Source organism: Salmo trutta, chromosome 37, assembly GCF_901001165.1.
Source record: "Salmo trutta chromosome 37, fSalTru1.1, whole genome shotgun sequence".
NCBI lineage: Eukaryota > Metazoa > Chordata > Actinopteri > Salmoniformes > Salmonidae > Salmo > Salmo trutta.
In genome coordinates, this window is record NC_042993.1 from 6,709,136 (window position 1) to 6,728,496 (window position 19,361).

A 19,361-nucleotide genomic window follows, 5' to 3' on the forward strand; every position below is an offset into this window, starting at 1 on the left:
TCAATAGTGTTACTGTACATGGCTGTGGTAGCCTGGGTTTAATCTAGTGTAGTGGAAGCCTTACCAGAGCTGTAGCCTCCCCTTGGTTATGATGACGAGGGGAAACCCACTTTTATCCATTTAAACGCTTTACATCCAATGGAATATTTTCTGTTATGGGGTATATATTTTAGATTGTCTATATATATATTTTTATCATTGTTATTATCTATATCGTTACAAAATGTAATGCACTTAATTTATTTTGAATTGGTCAACATTGCAGAGTTTGGGAGGGGGCAGGAGGAGGGGGCAGGGTCGTTGTTTGTTGCTGGCCGGTAATTGTTCTTTATCTGTGCACTTTAGATACGCCTGCCGCACAAGGAGAGGGGTGGGCAGGCTGTATGTACCTTTTTATATACATGTATCTATTTAGATCAGTCTCAGGAACCAATGGGCTCAATGAGGCCCTTGTCTCTCTCACCTTCTCTCTGTCAGTCTCTCTCTTTCTCCCTGTCACTCCCTTTCTGTGTCTGTTGTCTCTCTCTCGGCCTCTCCCTCTGTGTTGTCTCTCTCTCTGTGTTGTCTCTCTCCCTCCCGCTCTCTCTGTGTTCTCTCTCTCTCTCTGGGTTCTCTCTCTCTCTATGTTGTCTCTCTCTCTCCCTTTCTCTCTCTGTTGTCTCTCACTTTCACTCTGTTGCTCTCTCGCTCACTGTCAATCCTGACTCTCTTTGTCAATCCACTAGTGTTGCTAGAAGATGTTGCTGTGTGTTTCTCTGCCCCTCCCTTTCAGCTGTAAACCCCTTTTTCCTATTTGACACTGGACAACACTGTGATAGGTGGGTTTCTCTGTGCTCTTCTTTTATTGGCTATTCTGTTGTAGGCTGTTTTGTAAAAAAAACATTTTTTTTTTAAATAGGTCATTTTGTCCCGTGGATTTGGTGTTAATGGTTGATTATCCAATATGTTTACTGTTACAGGAGTCCTACTGGGAAAGGCATCAGTCTACTGTTCATGGCTCTGTGATTGAGTTTAATTCATCAGTTTGAATTATGTGATTGAGTTAGTTTTATTTAAATCTATAGTATTATACAAATATGGAATGAAGGTTATGAAACATTGGGTGTAAGTCGTACGGGGGCAAGAATTTGTTTTGACTTCAATAAAGAGGAGACTCCTCAAGTTCAATAACTGACTGACTGCTTCCATCTGAACACCTTGATGAAAACAAAAATCTGTTTTAACAGCTGTTTTGCCCTCTGGGTCAATTATGGGCCCCATACGTATGAATGTTGGAAATTGACGTACGTTCTTGTTCCTTCTGACTTTGTGCTTACCAGTGGTGTAAAGTACTTAAGTAAAAATACTTTTAAATATTACTTAAGTCATTTTTTGGGGTATCTGTACTTTTCTTTACTAGTTATATTTTTTACAACTTTTACTTCACTACATTCCTAAAGAAAAGAAGGTACTTTTTACTCCATACATTTTCCCTGACACCCAAAAGTACTCGTTACATTTTGAATGCTTAGCAGGACAGAAAAGGGTTAAATTCATACACTTATCAAGAGAACATCCCTACTGCCTCTGATCTGGCGGACTCACTAAACACATTCTTAATTTGTAAATGATGTCTGAGTGTTGGAGTGTGCCCTGGCTATCCGTAAATTTAAAAAACAAGAATTGTACCGTCTGGTTTGCTTAATATAAGGAATTTTAAATTAGTCTTACTTTTGCTTTGATACGTAAGTATATTTTAGCAATTACATTTACTTTTGATACTTAAGTACATTTTAAAACCAAAATGTAGACTTTTACTCAAGTAGTATTTTACTGGGTGACTTTTACTTGAGTCATTTTCTATTAAGGTAACTTTACTTTTACTCAAGTATGACATTTGGGTACTTTTTCCACCACTGGCGCTGCCTTGGTGTGCATTATCTCTTGGTAGTTGAGTAATTAAGCAGGCTGGGACTAGGAAACATGGTCTACTGGGGAGCTTGTTAAGAGCAGTCCAAGGTGCCTTTTTCTCAGTATCTTCCCTACGCTGTTCAACAATAGAACACAGAATAAATTGTCATAGTATTGCTATGTGAAACTCCGAAACCAGTGACGATCACTGAGGACAGGCGATCTTTCAGCACCGTGTGACTAGACATGTCAGTCCCCTATAAAGTGGGGGCCTGAAATGTTGCCATTAGGTTTGATATCAGTGAAGTTTTTAATGAATTGTTCTTAAACTGTACAATGAATGATATCTGTACTATTCTTATGAGGTTGGTATGGCGGGAACCGAGGGATAACGTAAATGAACGATTTGAATTTTTTTTGTAATGGAAATGAAGTTGTTGAAGGAAAGCAATAAAGTTACTACATTGTAGCTGTATTGGTTGGCCTCGATCTTTGACAAGTTGTTGTAGCTACATTGCTTGGTGATGAACAGAAGTAGTATCACTGATCTGCTAGTACACTAAAATGCATACAAAACATACAGCTCACACTACAGACAGTCACTATTTTGATTTAAAGGGGCAATCTGCCATTGCTTTATCCATTTTTAGACTTTTTAAATTAATATCCATTGAGTCTTGACGAATATACAGTGCATTCAGAAAGTATTCAGACCCCTTGCCTTTTTCCACATTTTGTAACATTACAGCCTTATTCTAAAATTGATTAAATAGTTTTTTCCCTCATCAATCTACACACAATGCCCCATAATGACAATGCAAAAAACAGGTTTAGAAATGTTTGCAAATGTATTACCAATATAAAAAAAAACTAATCACATTTTACAAAAGTATCCAGACCCTTGACTCAGTACTTTGTTGAAGCACCTTTGGCAGCGATTACAGCCTCGAGTCTTCTTGGCTATGATGCTACAAGCTTGGCACACCTGTATTTGGGGAGTTTTTCCCATTCTTCTCAAGCTCTGTCAAGTTGGATGAGGAGCATTGCTGCACAGCTATTTTCAGGTCTCCAGAGATGTTCGATCGGGTTCTAATCCAGACTCTGGCTGGGCCACTCAAGGACCTTGAGACTTGTCCCAAAGCCACTCTTGTCCCGAAGCCAGTTCACTACAGGAAAAGGAGGACCGAGCACGCCCCCATTCTCATCGACGGGGCTGTAGTGGAGCAGGTTGAGAGCTTCAAGTTCCTCGGTGACCACATCAACAACAAACTAGAATGGTCCAAACACACCAAGACAGTCGTGAAGAGGGCACGACAAAGCCTATTCCCCCTCAGGAAACTAAAAAGATTTGCTCGGCCTCTGACTGCAAGGCAATTCAGAGGGTAGTGCGTATGGCCCAGTACATCACTGGGGCTAAGCTTGCCTGCCATCCAGGACCTCTACACCAGGCGGTGTCAGAGGAAGGCCCTAAAAAATGGCCAAGACCCCAGCTACCCCAGTCATAGACTGTTCTCTCTATTACCGCATGGTAAGCGGTACCGGAGTGCCAAGTCTAGGACAAAAAGGCTTCTCAACAGTTTCTACCCCCAAGCCATAAGACTCCTGAGCAGGTAATCAAATGGCTACCCGGACTATTTGCATTGTGTGCCCCCCCCCAACCCCTCTTTACGCTGCTGCTACTCTCTGTTTATCATATATGCATAGTCACTTTAACTATACATTCATGTACATACTACCTCAATTGGGCCGACCAACCAGTGCTCCCGCACATTGGCTAACCGGGCTGTCTGCATTGTGTCCCGCCACCCGCCAACCCCTCTTTTACGCTACTGCTACTCTCTGTTCATCATATATGCATAGTCTCTTTAACCATATCTACATGTACATACTACCTCAATCAGCCTGACTAACCGGTGTCTGTATGAAGCCTCGCTACTTTTATAGCCTCGCCACTGTATATAGCCTGTCTTTTTACTGTTGTTTTATTTCTTTACCTACCTATTGTTCACCTAATACCTTTTTTGCACTATTGGTTAGAGCCTGTAAGTAAGCATTTCACTGTAAGGTCTACACCTGTTGTATTCGGTGCACGTGACAAATAAACTTTGATTTGATTTGCGTTGTCTTGGCTGTGTGCCAAGGGTCGTTGTCCTGTTGGAAGGTGAACCTTCACCCCAGTCTGAGGTCCTGAGCGCTCTGGAGCAGGTTTTCATCAAGGATTTCTCTGTACTTTGTTCTGTTCATCTTTCTCTCAATTGTGACTAGTCTCTCAGTCCATCCTGCTGAAAAGCATCCCCACAGCATGATGCTGCCACCACCATGCTTCACTGTAAGGATTGGTATTGGCCAGGTGATGAGCGGTGCCTGGTTTCCTCCAGACGTGACACTTCATTAGACCAGAGAATCTTGTTCTTCATAGTCGGACTCCTTTAGTTGTCTTTTGGCAAACTCCAAGCGGACTGTCATGCCTTTTACTGAGGAGTGTCTTCTGTCTGGCCACTCTACCTTAAAGGCCTGATTGGTGGAGTGCTGTAGAGATGGTTGTCCTTCTGGAAGGTTCTCCCATCTCCACAGAGGAACTCTGGAGCTCTATCAGAGTCACCATTGGGTTCTTGGTCACCTCCCTGAACAAGGCCCTTCTCCCCCTGATTGCTCAGTTTGGCCAGGCGGCCAGCTCTAGGAAGAGTCTTGGTGGTTCCAAACTTCTTCCATTTAAGAATGATGGAGGCCACTGTGTACTTGGGGACCTTCAATGCTGCAGAAATCTTTTGGTACCCTTCGCCAGATCTGTGCATCGACACAATCCTGTCTCGAAGCTCACAATTCCTTCGACCTCATGGCTTAGTTTTTGCTCTGACATGCACTGTCAACTGTGGGACCTTTTATATAGACGTGTGTGTGTGCCTTTCCAAATCATGTCCAATTCATTGAATTTACAGTACCACAGGTGGATTCCAAGTTGTAGAAACATCTAAAGGATGATTCATGGAAACAGGATGCACCTGAGCTCAATTTTGAGTCTCATAGCAAAGTGTCTAAATACTTACGTAAATAAGGTATTTGTTTTTTATTTTTAATACATTTGCAAAAATGTCTAGAAAACTGTTATCGCTTTGTCATTATGGATTAAAACATTGAATCAATTTTAGAATAAGTCTAACAAAATGTGAAAAAAGTTAAGGGATCTGAATGCACTCTAACTTATAAATGCCTCTGAAAAATACGAGGTCAAATCATGACGTCAGTAATCTTCAGGTCAGAAAGTTGGCGCTCTTAGAAAGAGGCCCTAGTTCCCGAGTTGGAATTCCGAGTTGGATGACCTTTCAAATCGATATTTCCCCGTCAGAGCTCATTTTTTTCGAGTTCCCTGTTGTTTTGAACGTGGCATTCATAATTTTAATATTTTAAATGTTTTAATTTTAAATATATCCATTGAGTCTTGAAGAATATAACGTATAAATACTTTGAGCTTAGTTCAGTTGATGTTCCCCATCAGAACCCGAAAGCTTGTTTTATTCCTTAATAAACAATATAAATGTAACCATGTTATAGCCTCAACATGGTAAAACTATTATTTTGATGTCATGGATGGTCAGTACTGGTATCATTGCTCTCCATGAATTTGAGTGGTAACATTTATCCAGCCCCACCCCTCAGTGGCAGGTGTCCGCTTTGTTATTGTTGGAGCTGCAGATTGCCACTTTAAAATGAAGCAGCAGTCGGTGTTGAGTCCCTCTATTCTAGTGACTACATCTGGTCCCCTTATCAATACCAAATAGGCTTCTCTGCACAGACTCAGATTTAAGTGTTCAGATATTTCAGATGACTATTCAGTTTGGTTTGTGCTTCTTCTATGGAAATTGTGTGCACAATGATTTGAAAGCTCATTTACTATTCAAAGTGACTGTTTTTGGTACACTGTAGACACACACACGTTTGGTGTTGATAAGAAACCCCTTTTAAAATAAAGCCCAATCACCCCCATGTTATACTATATTATAAACTGGGTGGTTCGAGCCCTGAATGCTGATTTGTCTGAAAGCCGTGGTATACCACAGGTATGACAACTTTGATTTTTACATCTAATTACGTTGGTAGCCAGTTTATAATAGCAATAAGGCACCTCGAGGGTTTGTGGTATATATCCAATATACCACGGCTAAGGGCTGTATCCAGGCACTCTGCGTGGCCATGTACCATTTATATTAGGGGTCGACCGATTATGATTTTTCAACGCCGATACCGATTTATTGGAGGACCAAAAAAAGCCAATACCGATTTTATAAGATGTAAATAAAATCTATTTAGTCTCAAATAAATAATGAAACATGCTCAATTTGGTTTAAATAATGCAAAAACACAGTGTAAAAAAAAAGCTAATGTTTTAAGTTCCTTGTTCAGAACATGAGAACATATGAATCTGGTGGTTCAATATTCCCAGTTAAGAAGTTTTAGGTTGTAGTTATTATAGGAATTATGACGTGTCGACTATTTCTCTCTATACCATTTGTATTTCATATACCTTTGACTATTGGATGTTCTTATAGGCACTTTAGTATTACCAGCCTAATCTCAGGAGTTGATAGGCTTGAAGTCATAAACAGTGCTGTCAAGCATTGCTAAGAGCTGCTGACAAACGCAGTGAGTTTGAATGAATATTGTAATGACCCGGCTGGGTCATAAAAGGAAAAGAGACGGACTCCAGGTGTGCAGGTCAGAACACAGGTTTATTCCTAAACTGGGCTATTGTTCTGGCCACAGCCCACGGCGCTAAATACCGAACGTACACAATTATACCATGTCGAGTTCAGGGTCACTCCCATAGGAACAGATCAAGGCCCGAACAGAAAGAGAGAGAAAGATGAGACAGTAATCCCTATTTATGCTTTTCCAAATCCTGCGGGATTACCCATCATACCCCCCAACCTTTCCCTCTGTCCTGACATATTTAACCCCTGCTAGTAGCCATGAGAACCATAACACACCCACAAACACAGAACACAATACCGGGTCGTTACAATATTTACGAGCCTGCTGCTGCCTACCACCGCTCAGTCAGACTGCTCTATCAAATATCAAATCCTAGACTTAATTATAATGCAATAAACACAGAAATACGAGCCTTTGGGCATTAATATGGTAAAATCCAGAAACTATCATTTCGAAAACAAAAAGTTTATTCTTTCAGTGAAATACGGAACCGTTCCATATTTTATCTAACGGGTGGCATCCATAAGTGTAAATATTGCTGTTACGTTACACAACCTTAAATGTTATGTCATAATTATGTAGAATTCTGGCAAATTAGTTCGCAACGAGCCAGGCGGCCCAAACTGTTCCATATACCCTGACTCTGCGTGCAATAAACACAAGTTAATATTGCCACATTAATTTCTTTTAACTAAATATGCAGGTTTAAAAATATATACTTCTGTGTGTTGATTTTAAGAAAGGCATTGATGTTTATGGTTAGGTACAGTCGTGCAACGATTGTGCTTTTTTTCGCGAATGCACTTTTGTTAAAACATCACCTGTTTGGCAAGGTAGACTGTGATTCGATGATAAATTAACAGGCGCCGCATTGATTATATGCAACGCAGGACAAGCTAGTTAACCTAGTAGTATCATCAACCATGTGTAGTTAACTAGTGATTGTGAAGATTGATTGTTTTTTTTATAAGATAAGTTTAATGCTAGCTAGCAACTTACCTTGGCTCCTTGCTGCATTCGCGTAACAGGTGGTCAGCCTGCCACGTAGTTTCCTTGTGGAATGCAATTTAATCGGCCAAAATCGGCGTCCAAAAATGCAGATTAATCAGTTGACCGCTTTCATATTGCAACCAATGGCCATGTACCACACCCCCTCAGGCCTTATTGCTTTAATATACTTCAACCTGGTAGGCTAGAGGCCAAAAAAGACAGAGTTGTGCCAGACAATGTTTTACAAACATTTTAAAGAAGTGGGGTCGACTCCGTTTCATTTTCAGTCATTTAAAATCATTTAAAACTGAATTTCAACATTACTTTTAAAGATGTATACAATTCAACAGAGTGCCGATATGTAGTAGTGGCAACAAGCTATTAAATGGAATTGGATGTGTCATAGTGCAGGTGCTATGACCATTTACTTAACCTTTCCTTTGTCACCTTTCACCCTCACATCCCAGTCTTCCAGGCCTCTGTCTGCTTCCATGCAAAGAAGTTGTCAAATGTCAAGAGTTTGACTGTCAAATGTGTCAGTGTTTCCAAGGAGGAAAAAGCAAGACAGAGAGTCTAACTAGAGTCAGTTAACTGAGGGAAGGTGAAGAGAGTGTTTCTGCCCCAAGGTAAGAGGATACAGACTGTCTTTAAGCTTCTACAAATGTAGCATACCAATGTTTGATAGCTTTTTTAAATAACTCAATCTTATTAAATAACTATTCTGTATAAATAATCTGTAATAATGCTTAAATAAAAAAAAAACAATTAAAGTTAATACAAGGAAAGTAATGAACAAGAGTGGTGTTTATGAAAAATGTATTTCTGAAGAGATCCCCAGGGCCAGCTCTAGGCATAAGCAACATAAGCGGGCGCTTAGGGGCCCCGAACTCAGTCGGGGTCTCAACTTAATGTTGAGAGTTAGAATAGTAGAATACACAAGGTGCAAACTTGAAATTTGGTTGTGCATCATCAGTTTTTCACTTGTTTTGTCATTCACTGACAGTCACTCAATTAGCCATGTCAGGTAACAATTTTAGATTGGAAAGTTGGTCTAGCCAGTTATATAAACTTGTAGTAATCATGGCCGAATACCAACCGGGAACGCAGGGCACATTCTCAGGGGTCCTGACCACCAGGGGGCCCCATTGATTTTATTAGTCACTCTCACTCAGATATCATTAACATGGCATAAGTCATGGAAAAATGTGTAGAATTGCATGAAATTAGCTTTAAAACTGCATTTTTTTAAATCTCCACCCTAAGGTAAAATGGGAAGAATTGCAGAAAATGTGCTTTAAAACTACAAAATGTCTCTCATCCCCATGGCAAAATGTGTAGAATTGCAGTAAATGTACTTTAAAGCGTACATGTTTCTCTCCGCCATCAAAAGGGGGGCCACTAAAACTATTTTGCTCGATTGGAGATACCCAAATATACACAGTGTACAAGTATTAGGACATCCAGCCAAATTGACACAACTGTTGTAATCAACATAGTCCAGCATCCCTGTGGAACGCTTTCGATGTCTTGTAGAGTCTATGCCCGTCAAATTGAGGCTGTTCTGAGGGCAAAGGGGGTGTAATTCAATATAAGGAAGGTGTTCCTAATGTTTTGTACACTCAGTGTATTTACTGTATTAACTTTAGTAAAAATCTGTATAATAGTCTGAGTAAGGCTGGAATTCACTTGTCACAGATTTAGGCTCAATCGTTTTCACTCAAAGTATTTATGCTATTGCCTATTTATGTTAAAACTAGCCTTATCCATCAACTTTGGCTACACACCTTTCTCAAATGACAGGACCTGTCAGAGATGCAAATGACTTCCTGTCCTCATAGACCTGCCATGGCAACAACAGGAGTTGGCCTGTAGGCCTCCTGTTTCCAATGTTGTCTTTGCCAAAGCATATGGTCAAATTTGGGCTAAGGGAAATTGGTTGATATGTAAACAACCCACAGTGTGCCTAACCAAAGCTGCTACCTAAACATACAGTACCTAAACAACCACAACCAACGGCCACATAAATATTAGATGACAGGACTGTTTTGCTATGTTTCTGAAATTGTAACAAATTAAATAAATATTTGCCTTCACAGCCCAGTTACCTGCCAACCGACCCATCTGACACCATCCCTGCTCCCATCTGGCTTTAGCGGCCATGGCCCTCGTCACAACCATGGGAGTGGTGCCAGTCATTCTCCTGGTACTGGCAGCCTTTGACTCAGGTGAACCAATCCCATACAGTATCTTTCTACACGACTGTGACCTGTTTTATGACCTTTTACAAAGTGACTCTGTCATTAGAGATGCTGTAAATGCTGAAGAAAATACAAACTGGGTTCATCTCAATAAATACATCTCATCATCTCCTTTGAAAAACTGGCTGAACAGGATGGAAGCAAATTCACCCACCATATAGCTTTCACCTATCCTGTCAATATACAGTACCAGTCCAAAGTTTAGACACACCTACTCATTCCAGGGTTTTTCTTTATTTTTACTATTTTCTACATTGTAGAATAATAGCGAAGACATTAAAGCTATTAAATAACACATGGAATCATGTAGTAACCAAAAAGGTGTTAAACAAATCAAAATATATTTTATATTTGAGATTCTTCAAAGTAGCAACCCTTTGCCTTGATGACAGCTTTGCACACTCTTGGCATTCTCTCAATTAGCTTCACTTGGAATGCTTTTCCAACAGTCTTGAAGGAGTTCCCACATATGCTGAGCACTTGTTGGCTGCTTTTCCTTCACTCTGTGGTCCAACTCATCCCAAACCATCTCAATTGGGTTGAGGTTGGGTGATTGTGGAGGCCAGGTCATCTGATGCAGCACTCCATCACTGCTTCTTGGTCAAATAGCCCTTACACAGCCTGGAGGTGTGTTGGGTCATTGTTCTGTTGAAAAACAAATGATAGTCCCTCTAAGCGCAAACCAGATGGGATGGCATATCACTGCAGAATGCTGTGGTAGCCATGCTCGTTAAGTGTGCCTTGAATTCTAAATAAATCACTGACAGTGTCATGAGCGAAGCACCATCACACCTCCTCCTCAATGCTTCACGGGGTGAACTACACATGCAGAGATCATCTGTTCACCTACTCTGCATCTCACAAAGACACGGCGGTTGGAACCACAAATCTCACATTTGGACTCATCAGACCAAAGGACCATGGGACTGAACACCTCCCTATGCAACTGGATCCTGGACATCCTGATGGGCCGCCTCCAGGTGGTAAGGGTAAGCAACAACACGTCTGCCACACTGATCCTCAACACTGGAGCCCCTCGGGGGTGCGCGCTTAGTCCCCTCCTGTACTCCCTGTTCACCCACAACTGCATGGCCAAACACGACTCCAACACCATCATTTCGTTTGCTGACGACACAACAGTGGTAGGCCTGATCACCGACAGAATGAGACTGCCTATAGGGAGGAGGTCAGAGATGTGGCAGTGTGGTGCCAGGACAACAACCTCTCACTCAATGTGAGCAAGACAAATGAGATGGTCGTGGACTACAGGAATAGGCGGGCCGAACAGGCCCCAATTAATATTGATAGGGCTGAAGTGGAGAGGGTCGAGAGTTAAGTTACTTGGTGTCCACATCACCAACAAACTATCATGGTCCAAACACACCAAGACAGTTGTGAAGAGGGCATGACAACACCTTTTCCCCCTCAGGAGACTGAAAATATTTGCCATGGGTCCCCAGATCCTCAAAACGTTCTACAGCTGCACCATCGAGAGCATCCTGACCAGTTGCATCACCGCCTGGTATGACAACTGCTCGGCATCTGACCATAATGCGCTGCAGAGGGTATTGCGTACGGCCCAGTACATCACTGGGGCCAAGCTTCCTTCCATCCAGGACCTATATACTCGGCGGTGTCAGAGGAAAGCCCCAAAAAATATCAGACTCCAGTCACCCAGTCACATAGACTGTTCTCTCGGCTACCGCACGGCAAGCGGTACCGGAGCGCCAAGTCTAGGACCAAAAGGCTCCTTAACAGCTTCTACTCCTCAAGCCATAAGACTGCTGAACAACTAATCAAATGGCCACCTGGACTATTTACATTGACACTCCCCTTGGTACCGGTACCCCCTGTATATAACCTCATTATTGTTATTTCTTTGTGTTACTTTTTATTATTTTTTTACTTTTGTTTATTTGGTAAATATTTTCTTAACTCTTTCTTGAACTGAATTGTTGGTTAAGGGATTGTAAGTAAGCATTTCACGGTTCCTGTTGTATTCAGCGCATATGACAAAATAAAGTTTTATTTTCCACCGGTCTAATGTCCATTGCTCATGTTTCTTGGCCCAAGCAAGTCTCTTCTTATTATTGGTGTGCTTTAGTAGTGGTTTCTTTGCAGCAATTCGACCAGGAAGGCCTGATTCACGTAGTCTCCTCTGAACAGTTGATGTTGAGATGTGTCTGTTACTTGAACTCTGAAGTGTTTATTTGGGCTGCAATTTCTGAGGCTGGTAACTCTAATGAACTTATCCTCTGCAGCAGAGGTAACTCTGGGCCTTCCATTCCTATTGTGTTCCTCATGAGAGCTAGTTTCATCATAGCGCTTGATGGTTTTTGCGACTGCACTTGAAGAAACGATCAAAGTTATTGACATTTTCCGTATTGACTGACCTTCATGTCTTAAAGTAATGATGGACTGTCATCTCTCTTTGCTTATTTGAGCTGTTCTTGCCATAATATGGACTTGGTCTTTTACCAAATAGGGCTATCTTCTGTATACCACCCCTACCTTGTCACAACACAACTGATTGGCTCAAACACATTAAGAAGGAAAGAAATTCCATTAAGCACACCTGTTAATTGAAATGCATTCCAGGTGACTGCCTCATGAAGCTGGTTGAGAGAATGCCAAGAGTGTGCAAAGCTGTCATCAAGGCAAAGGGTGGCTACTTTGAATAATCTCAAATAATATTAAATATATTTTGATTTGTTTAATACTTTTTTTGGTTACTACATGATTCCATATGTGTTATTTCATAGTTTTGATGTCTTCACTATTAGAAAATAAACCCTTGAATGAGTACAGTAGGTGTGTCCAAACTTTTGACTGGTACTGTAGCTTTCACCTATCCTGTCCTTTCAGATTTCTGGAGATATAGGAAAGGAAGCCACTTAACACTATTGAGATGAGCCTGTTGTGTTGAATGAAAGGAAAACAGGCTGATCAGGCCTGTAGTATGTCCCCCTCTGCTGGTATGACACTAGTAGTATTGGAGCGTTGTCCACCTCTGTCATCAACAGCACATAGTCACCTAAAATACAATTTCCTTTATTAGTTAAACAGTATGGAACACAGACTCTTAACTCTGTCGACATGTTTAGGGATTTTTGTTGATTAAATAATCTTATTCTGGAGCAGAATTGTTTTGTTTGCATATGAAAATTGATGTTTTAGCAGTTTCTACCCCTCTTTAGTGTCCACAGCACTCTCTTTTCCTAATAGCTTTGGCAAAGAGTTCATCACTGCATTCCCGGAGAACATCGCCTTTTACCATCCCACTCAGCCTTACAACAGAATTGTAATCACAGCACTACACAGTGACACCTCGGTAATTGTGAAAATGAAGGAACTGGGTTCCACAGATACCAGGAACCTGAATGCAGCACAGGAAGTTGTGATTCAGGCAAGTGCAGAACTCAAGAGGTCAAAGTTCTCTAACAACACAATCCATGTGACCAGCAACAACGACATCATTGTCCTTGCCATCAGCCAAAGAGGTGAAAGCATCCAGACCACGGTAGTCCCACCGGTGGAGAGCTTGGGTACAGAGTACCATGTCCCCCCTATACCTGAGATGAAGCATCCTCAGCCTCAAATAGACCCAGGGAACCATTTGTTTAGGCTCATCATCATAAACAATAAAGAAACTAACGAGGTCACCATCTCAGGGCCAGCAGGTGAGAACGAGACTGTCTCACTCCAGCCGTTCCAACTGGTTCAACTCTGGCTGAATAGATCGCTGCCAGAGCCACACGTGTTGGCCGACCACCCCGTGGCAGTTCTGTACAGCCACCCATGCGCTGCCACAACTAACTGCACCTGTAGTTTTCTGTTCAGCCCTCTGTACCCCGTCACAGCGTGGGGGTCAGAATACCTCGTGCACCCCTCTTTGGAGAATGGCGCTTTGAATGAAACTACCTTTCTGCTGACGACCAACCAAAGTGTGAGTTTACTCAGCGGACCCCCCACAGAGCCCCTCCAACTGCAGTCTTCCCACGAGCTGCCCTTCTATCCCTTCCTCCCTGGTGGCTCCTCCCTGGTCAAGACCTCCAGTCTTGTCTCCCTGACCCTCCACAGGCCAGGCCTACTACTCAGCCTCATCCCAACGCATAGCTTCTCCTCCTGCTACCTCCTCCCCTCCCTCAACGCCATGAAGAACCAGGCCCTGTTAGTAGCCCCCACAGCCCAGACAGAGGGGGTGCATCAGGGGAACACAGCCCTGGATGTCACATGGACTCCCATGATGGGGACCGAGTACTCCTGGGCACTCGTTGACTTTGGGACAGACTACACAAAGCATGTCATCTGGCATAGTTCCTCCAAAATGGCTGCTTACTACTTGGGAGAGACAAACGGCATGGTTTTTGGGAATCCGGCTGCCAGCGTCAGCACAGATCCAGGTATGGTGCTGTAGAGGTTTCATAGAGTTGTATTGCTGTGAATTATGTATATCATTCATGTCTGTTGTAGGCCAGTTTTTTTGTATTTTTTTTATAGGAATATATTGATTGCTCTCGTGTGTGTGTGTGTGTGTGTGTGTGTGTGTGTGTGTGTGTGTGTACAGATTCTAAGGGCTGTTTGCTGAGGCCAGAGGTTGTGACACTTGGGGACGAGCAGGGTGGCTGGCCCGAGTCTCTGAAGTACTGCCAAGATCAGGGCTACAGTCTGGTCAGCCTGAACACAGAAGAGTTTCTACTTCAAGTGACCAATAAACTGAGGGAGTCTGAGACCCAGATTCAGGGACAGACGCAGGGTCAGGTGTGGATAGGCCTCCGTCGGAGCTCACTGACAGGACAGTGGTACTGGCTGAGCAAGGCTGCTGTGTCCTTCAGCCACTGGGCCCAGGACGAGCCAGGGACCCCCATACAGGGCCAGTGTGCCATGATGACACTGGACCCCCAGGGAAACTATACCTGGAGCGACCAGAGCTGCTGTGAAGCTCTCCCAGCCGTCTGCTACAGAGAGCCACTACACTTCCCCCTTCAGTAGAGCTCTATACTTGACCACGTCCCTTTCTGTAGGACCCTTCATACATTATACTCACTAGATTCAAGCTCCTTTGTGAAGGGCATTTCATAAGATATATATTCTCTGAACAGCTATACTGTATGTCTCAATCCAGAATGATTGAAACTGACTGTCTGGTGTTTTTCTATATTTGGAGTTGAGGCATATATCTGGATAAAGTCATTCTGATGTCTCTGATCTAGAACTTCTTGACAAATAAGACTGTTTTTACTTGTTATTCATATTACAGGTCCAAACCTGATTGTATCAAATCTATGAAATATAGTGTATTTTTCTTATCTACTGTAGTCTTGTGTAAAGTCTTTGATAAGGTGTAACGTGAATTGAAATACTGAGGAGTTAACTAGATAAATGTTTTCCTTTTGCACATGTTATAAACTGGTTGGTTGTTTAGCAGCAAAACCGACACACGTGCAATTATGGGGCGAAACACGTGGTTGGCTTAGACTATTGACAACATGTAAACTATATTTCATCTCCAAATGTTTAGAAAAAACAAATACATTTGCACAATGAGCACTTGTCTCTCAAATACATTGTTACAGTTATCGGTTAGCTAGATAGCTAATTGTAGCCGTATTAGCATAGATGTGAAATCAGTCAAAACGCCTCAACAAGACATGGTATCATGAACAAGATAAAAACTTGCTCAAACGAGACACCTAAAGTACTATTCCCCACATGGCAGCTTGTTATATTACCTTAAATGACATTAAATGTGGCATATTTGTATAAGAAGCTATGCTTGTGCTGTATTCTTTAAACCACCATAAAAACACCATCCTCACCTTTAAATGTACAGCGGTTTTGTGTGTTGCCTCCATTTTGAGGCTTGACAAATAGTTAGATGATCACAACATTTCAACCAATGAGTTGGATTCATAAACAATAAACTAATGATTTACACTCTATTCATTACATATAAACCCTTGGTAGGGAATGAGGTGGGATCTAATTACATGCAAATAGGTCCATAATGTATTGTTTATTGAAGGCAAACGGAAAAATGTATGAGAAGTTAAAACATTTGTATGTGCGTATGCGTATGCAAACAGTGTATCATTTGTACCAGCATCTGAGCCAGGCTGGGCCTCCTCCCTGCGGCAGACAGACTACCATCCCCAGCAGCAGGAGCACCTTGAACCCCAGGGAGAGGGAGAGCAGGAGCAGCAGCGGAGGGGCCTCCCCAGAGACCTGCACCTGCCTGGGGGGCAGCATGTACAGGGTGGCCTGGTCCTTCCCCAGGGGGTTGGAGGCACTACATGTGTACTGCTGCCCAGGGAGGACATCCCGGAGCTGGCTGGTGGTGTGATGTTGCTCGAGGGACTCCTGGGAGAGGGGCGAGATGTCGGAGCCTTCCATGAGCTCATCAGGTCCCAGCCACTGGACGTCAGGTAGGGGAGAGCCCTGGACACGACACTGAGCCCTGTAGCCAGCTTCCTCACTGCCCTCCACTGACAGTCCCAGGATTCGTGGGGCAGCTAACCATGAAAGCCATGGCAAACACAGACACCCCAAATCATTACAATCATATCCATGAAATACGCATAAATCCATCTACAATTAGACAAACAAACAAACCCATACAGAGTTGACATATTAGATCGCTTTCAAGGTCTAAAACAAACTGTGTAGTACTACATTCTACAGTGTACTCATCATATACAGAATCCCCCTACCCTCCACTCTAAGCCGTGTGCCCATCTTATCCTCGTAGCTGGCGTGTGCGTGTCCGGGGACCTCCACACGGCAGTAGTAGCGTCCGTTGTCCTGCAGGGCGGCGCTGTTGATGCGCAGGGAGAGGTCGTGCTCTCGGGGGTTCCCCTCCAGGCGATAACGCTGGTCCTGCTGGGGGTCTGGCTGGCAGGTCCTGGCCCCGGTGGGAGAGGAGCAGTGGTAGAGCACCGTAGAGCCCTGGCCGTGGCCCAGCCGCCACACCACCTGCAGGGAGGAGTGTAGCGTGTGGTGGGGATGGGTGAAGGAGCAAGGCAGCACCACCGGGTAGCCCTCCATGGCACGCACCTCCGCCTGAACCTTCATGGACCAGCCGTCATCGTTCGAAGCAGCGTCCAGGGCTGGATGTGTCATAATACATGTTATTAATGCTCAGGACAGATGGAGAGATGGAGCTGGTATATGATACTTTAAATTGCACAGTGATACAAACTTTGTATTACTGTGCAATTTAAAGTATGTTTAATCAAACTCCAACTATGGTTTAAAAACACATACTGGAAGCGTTCCGTATTCCTGTAAGCAAAATGTCAATCTGATAGTGGTGTCCAAATCGGTCATGCTTTGAAAATGAGGAAGGATTAACAGACTTAAAGAAAAAAGTTCACTTTGATCTAACTTTGCTTTCTGTTTTCCATTTGCTTCTGATAAAAGCAGTGCAAAATGACATCTCTGAATAGTGTGACCCCACAGTTTGTCTGACAAATATTTGATCCACATATGCTGTAGCCGCGAGTCCATCTGTAGCCTACTTACCTTCCATGAAACACATTAGGAGATTCACCATTCTGCAGAGTGACCGGGTGTCCATGCTTGAGACTGCTGTGTTAAGGGTAGCGTATGCAGCGAGGATTCTATGTTTGTCTCCTCACCTGACTCACTGTTTCTCAGACACTGTCCCGTGGCTGCCAGTCATTCCAGTACAGATCATATGAGATTCTATAGCATATTTCCCTCATCTAACACACTGTCCTATACACAAAAATTATTCACACCCCTTGACTTTTTCCACATTTTGTTGTGTTACAAAGTGGGATTAAAATGGATTTCTTTGTAGGTCAACGATCTACACAAAATACTCTGTCAAAGTGGAAGAATAATTATGAAAAAATGTAGTCATAAAAATAAACACTAATATATCTTGATTTCATAAGTATTCAAGCCTGTGAGTTAATACATGTTAGAATCACCTTTGGCAGTGATTACAGCAGTGAGTTTTTCTGGGTTTGAGTCTTTCTCTCTAAGAGCTTTGCACCCCTGGATTGAACAATATGTGCACATTCATTATTTTTTTAAATCTTTAAGTTCTGTCAAGTTGGTTGTTGATCATTGCTAGACAGCCATTTTCAAGTCGCCATACATTTTCAAGCCGATTTCAGTCAAAACTGAAACTCGGCCACTCAGGAACATTCAATGTCGTCTTGGTAAGCAACTCCAGTGTATATTTTGTCTTGTGTTTTAGGTTATTGTTCTGCTGAAAGGTGAATTTGTCTCCCAGTGTCCGGTAGAAAGGATTTTGCCTTTTTTCCTCATAAAAACTTCATTGTCCTCATAACATGATGCAGCCACCACCATGATTGAAAATATGAGGAGGGGTACCCAGTAATGTGTTGTGTTGGATTTTCCCCAAACATAATACTTTGTATTCAGGACAAAGTCAATTTCTTTGCAACATTTTTTTGCTGTTTTACTTTAGTGCCTTATTGCAAACAGGATGCATGTTTTGAAATATTTTTATTCTGTACAGACTTCCTCCTTTTCACTCTGTCAATTAGGTTAGTATTGAGGAGTAACTACAATGTTGTTGATCCATCCTCAGTTTTCTCCTATCAAATAGTTTTCTCCTATTTTATTATTATCTATTTGTTTACCTTTATTTAACTAGGCAAGTCAGTTAAGATTTTTTTTTATTTACAATGACGGCCTACACCGGCCAAACCTGGACGACGCTGGGACAATTGTGTGCCGCCCTATGGGACTCCCAATTACGGGCCACTTTAATAATGGAACACTAGTCTCTTTGATAATGTATACATACTGCTTTACTCATTTCACATGTATATACTGTATTCTATTCTACTGTATTTTAGTCTATACCACTCTGACATTGCTCGTCTTAATATTTATATATTTCTTAATTCCATTCTTTTACTTTTAGATTTGTAGTTGTAAATGAGAACTTGTTCTCAACTGGCCTACCTGGTGAAATAAAACAATTTTTGTATATTGTTGTGAATTCTTAGCTACTACTGCACTGTTGGAGCTAGGAACACAAGCATTTCGCTACACCCACAATAACATCGGCTAAATATGTGTATGTGACCAATACAATTTGATTTGATGTAAACTAACTGTTTTAAAATCACCGTTGACCTCATGGTGAAATCCATGAGCGGTTTCCTTCCTCTCTGGCGAGTTAGGAAGGACATCTGTATCTGTGTAGTGACTGGGTGTATTGATACACCATCCAAAGTGTAATAACTTCACCATGCTCAAAGGAATATTCAACGTCTGCTTTTTATTTATTTATACACATCTACCAATAGGTGCCCTTCTTTGCAAGGCATTGGAAAACCTCCCTGGTCTTTGTGGTTGAATCTGTGTTTGAAATTCACTGCTCGACTGAGTGGCCTTACAGATAATTGTACGTGTGGGGTACAGAGATGAGGTAGTCATTCAAAAATCATGTTCAACACTATTATTGCACACAGAGTGAGTCCATGCAACTTATTATGTGACTTGTTAAGC

General features: G+C 42.3%; 2 protein-coding genes across 2 annotated transcripts; one reads left to right on the forward strand and one right to left on the reverse strand.

The window, feature by feature from the left end:
- Window positions 1-1,626: 1,626 nt before the first annotated feature.
- On the forward strand, window positions 1,627-15,278 carry LOC115176834 (IgGFc-binding protein). The gene is made up of 5 exons (XM_029737161.1): window positions 1,627-1,724; window positions 8,058-8,216; window positions 9,687-9,815; window positions 13,046-14,251; window positions 14,416-15,278. The coding sequence occupies exons 3-5, from the start codon at window positions 9,749-9,751 to the stop codon at window positions 14,838-14,840; spliced, it is 1,698 nt and encodes a 565-aa protein (XP_029593021.1). The 5' UTR covers window positions 1,627-1,724; window positions 8,058-8,216; window positions 9,687-9,748; the 3' UTR covers window positions 14,841-15,278.
- A 567-nt stretch (window positions 15,279-15,845) lies between these two features.
- Window positions 15,846-17,466, reverse strand: LOC115176835 (sialic acid-binding Ig-like lectin 15). The gene is made up of 3 exons (XM_029737162.1): window positions 17,370-17,466; window positions 16,559-16,954; window positions 15,846-16,360 (listed from the first exon to the last, which is right to left on the reverse strand). The coding sequence occupies exons 1-3, from the start codon at window positions 17,422-17,424 to the stop codon at window positions 15,939-15,941; spliced, it is 873 nt and encodes a 290-aa protein (XP_029593022.1). The 5' UTR covers window positions 17,425-17,466; the 3' UTR covers window positions 15,846-15,938.
- Window positions 17,467-19,361: the final 1,895 nt, after the last annotated feature.

Excerpts from the sequence above, each read along its gene's own strand:
- LOC115176834 (XM_029737161.1), top strand. The coding sequence starts at position 9,749 with ATGGCCCTCGTCACAACCATGGGAGTGGTGCCAGTCATTCTCCTGGTA. Across the intron at positions 9,816-13,045 it reads ACTGGCAGCCTTTGACTCAG|TGTCCACAGCACTCTCTTTT; the intron begins GTGAACCAATCC and ends ACCCCTCTTTAG. Across the intron at positions 14,252-14,415 it reads CAGCGTCAGCACAGATCCAG|ATTCTAAGGGCTGTTTGCTG; the intron begins GTATGGTGCTGT and ends GTGTGTGTACAG.
- LOC115176835 (XM_029737162.1), bottom strand. The coding sequence starts at position 17,424 with ATGGACACCCGGTCACTCTGCAGAATGGTGAATCTCCTAATGTGTTTC. Across the intron at positions 16,955-17,369 it reads CCTAATGTGTTTCATGGAAG|CCCTGGACGCTGCTTCGAAC; the intron begins GTAAGTAGGCTA and ends TGACACATCCAG. Across the intron at positions 16,361-16,558 it reads CACACGGCTTAGAGTGGAGG|CTGCCCCACGAATCCTGGGA; the intron begins GTAGGGGGATTC and ends TTTCATGGTTAG.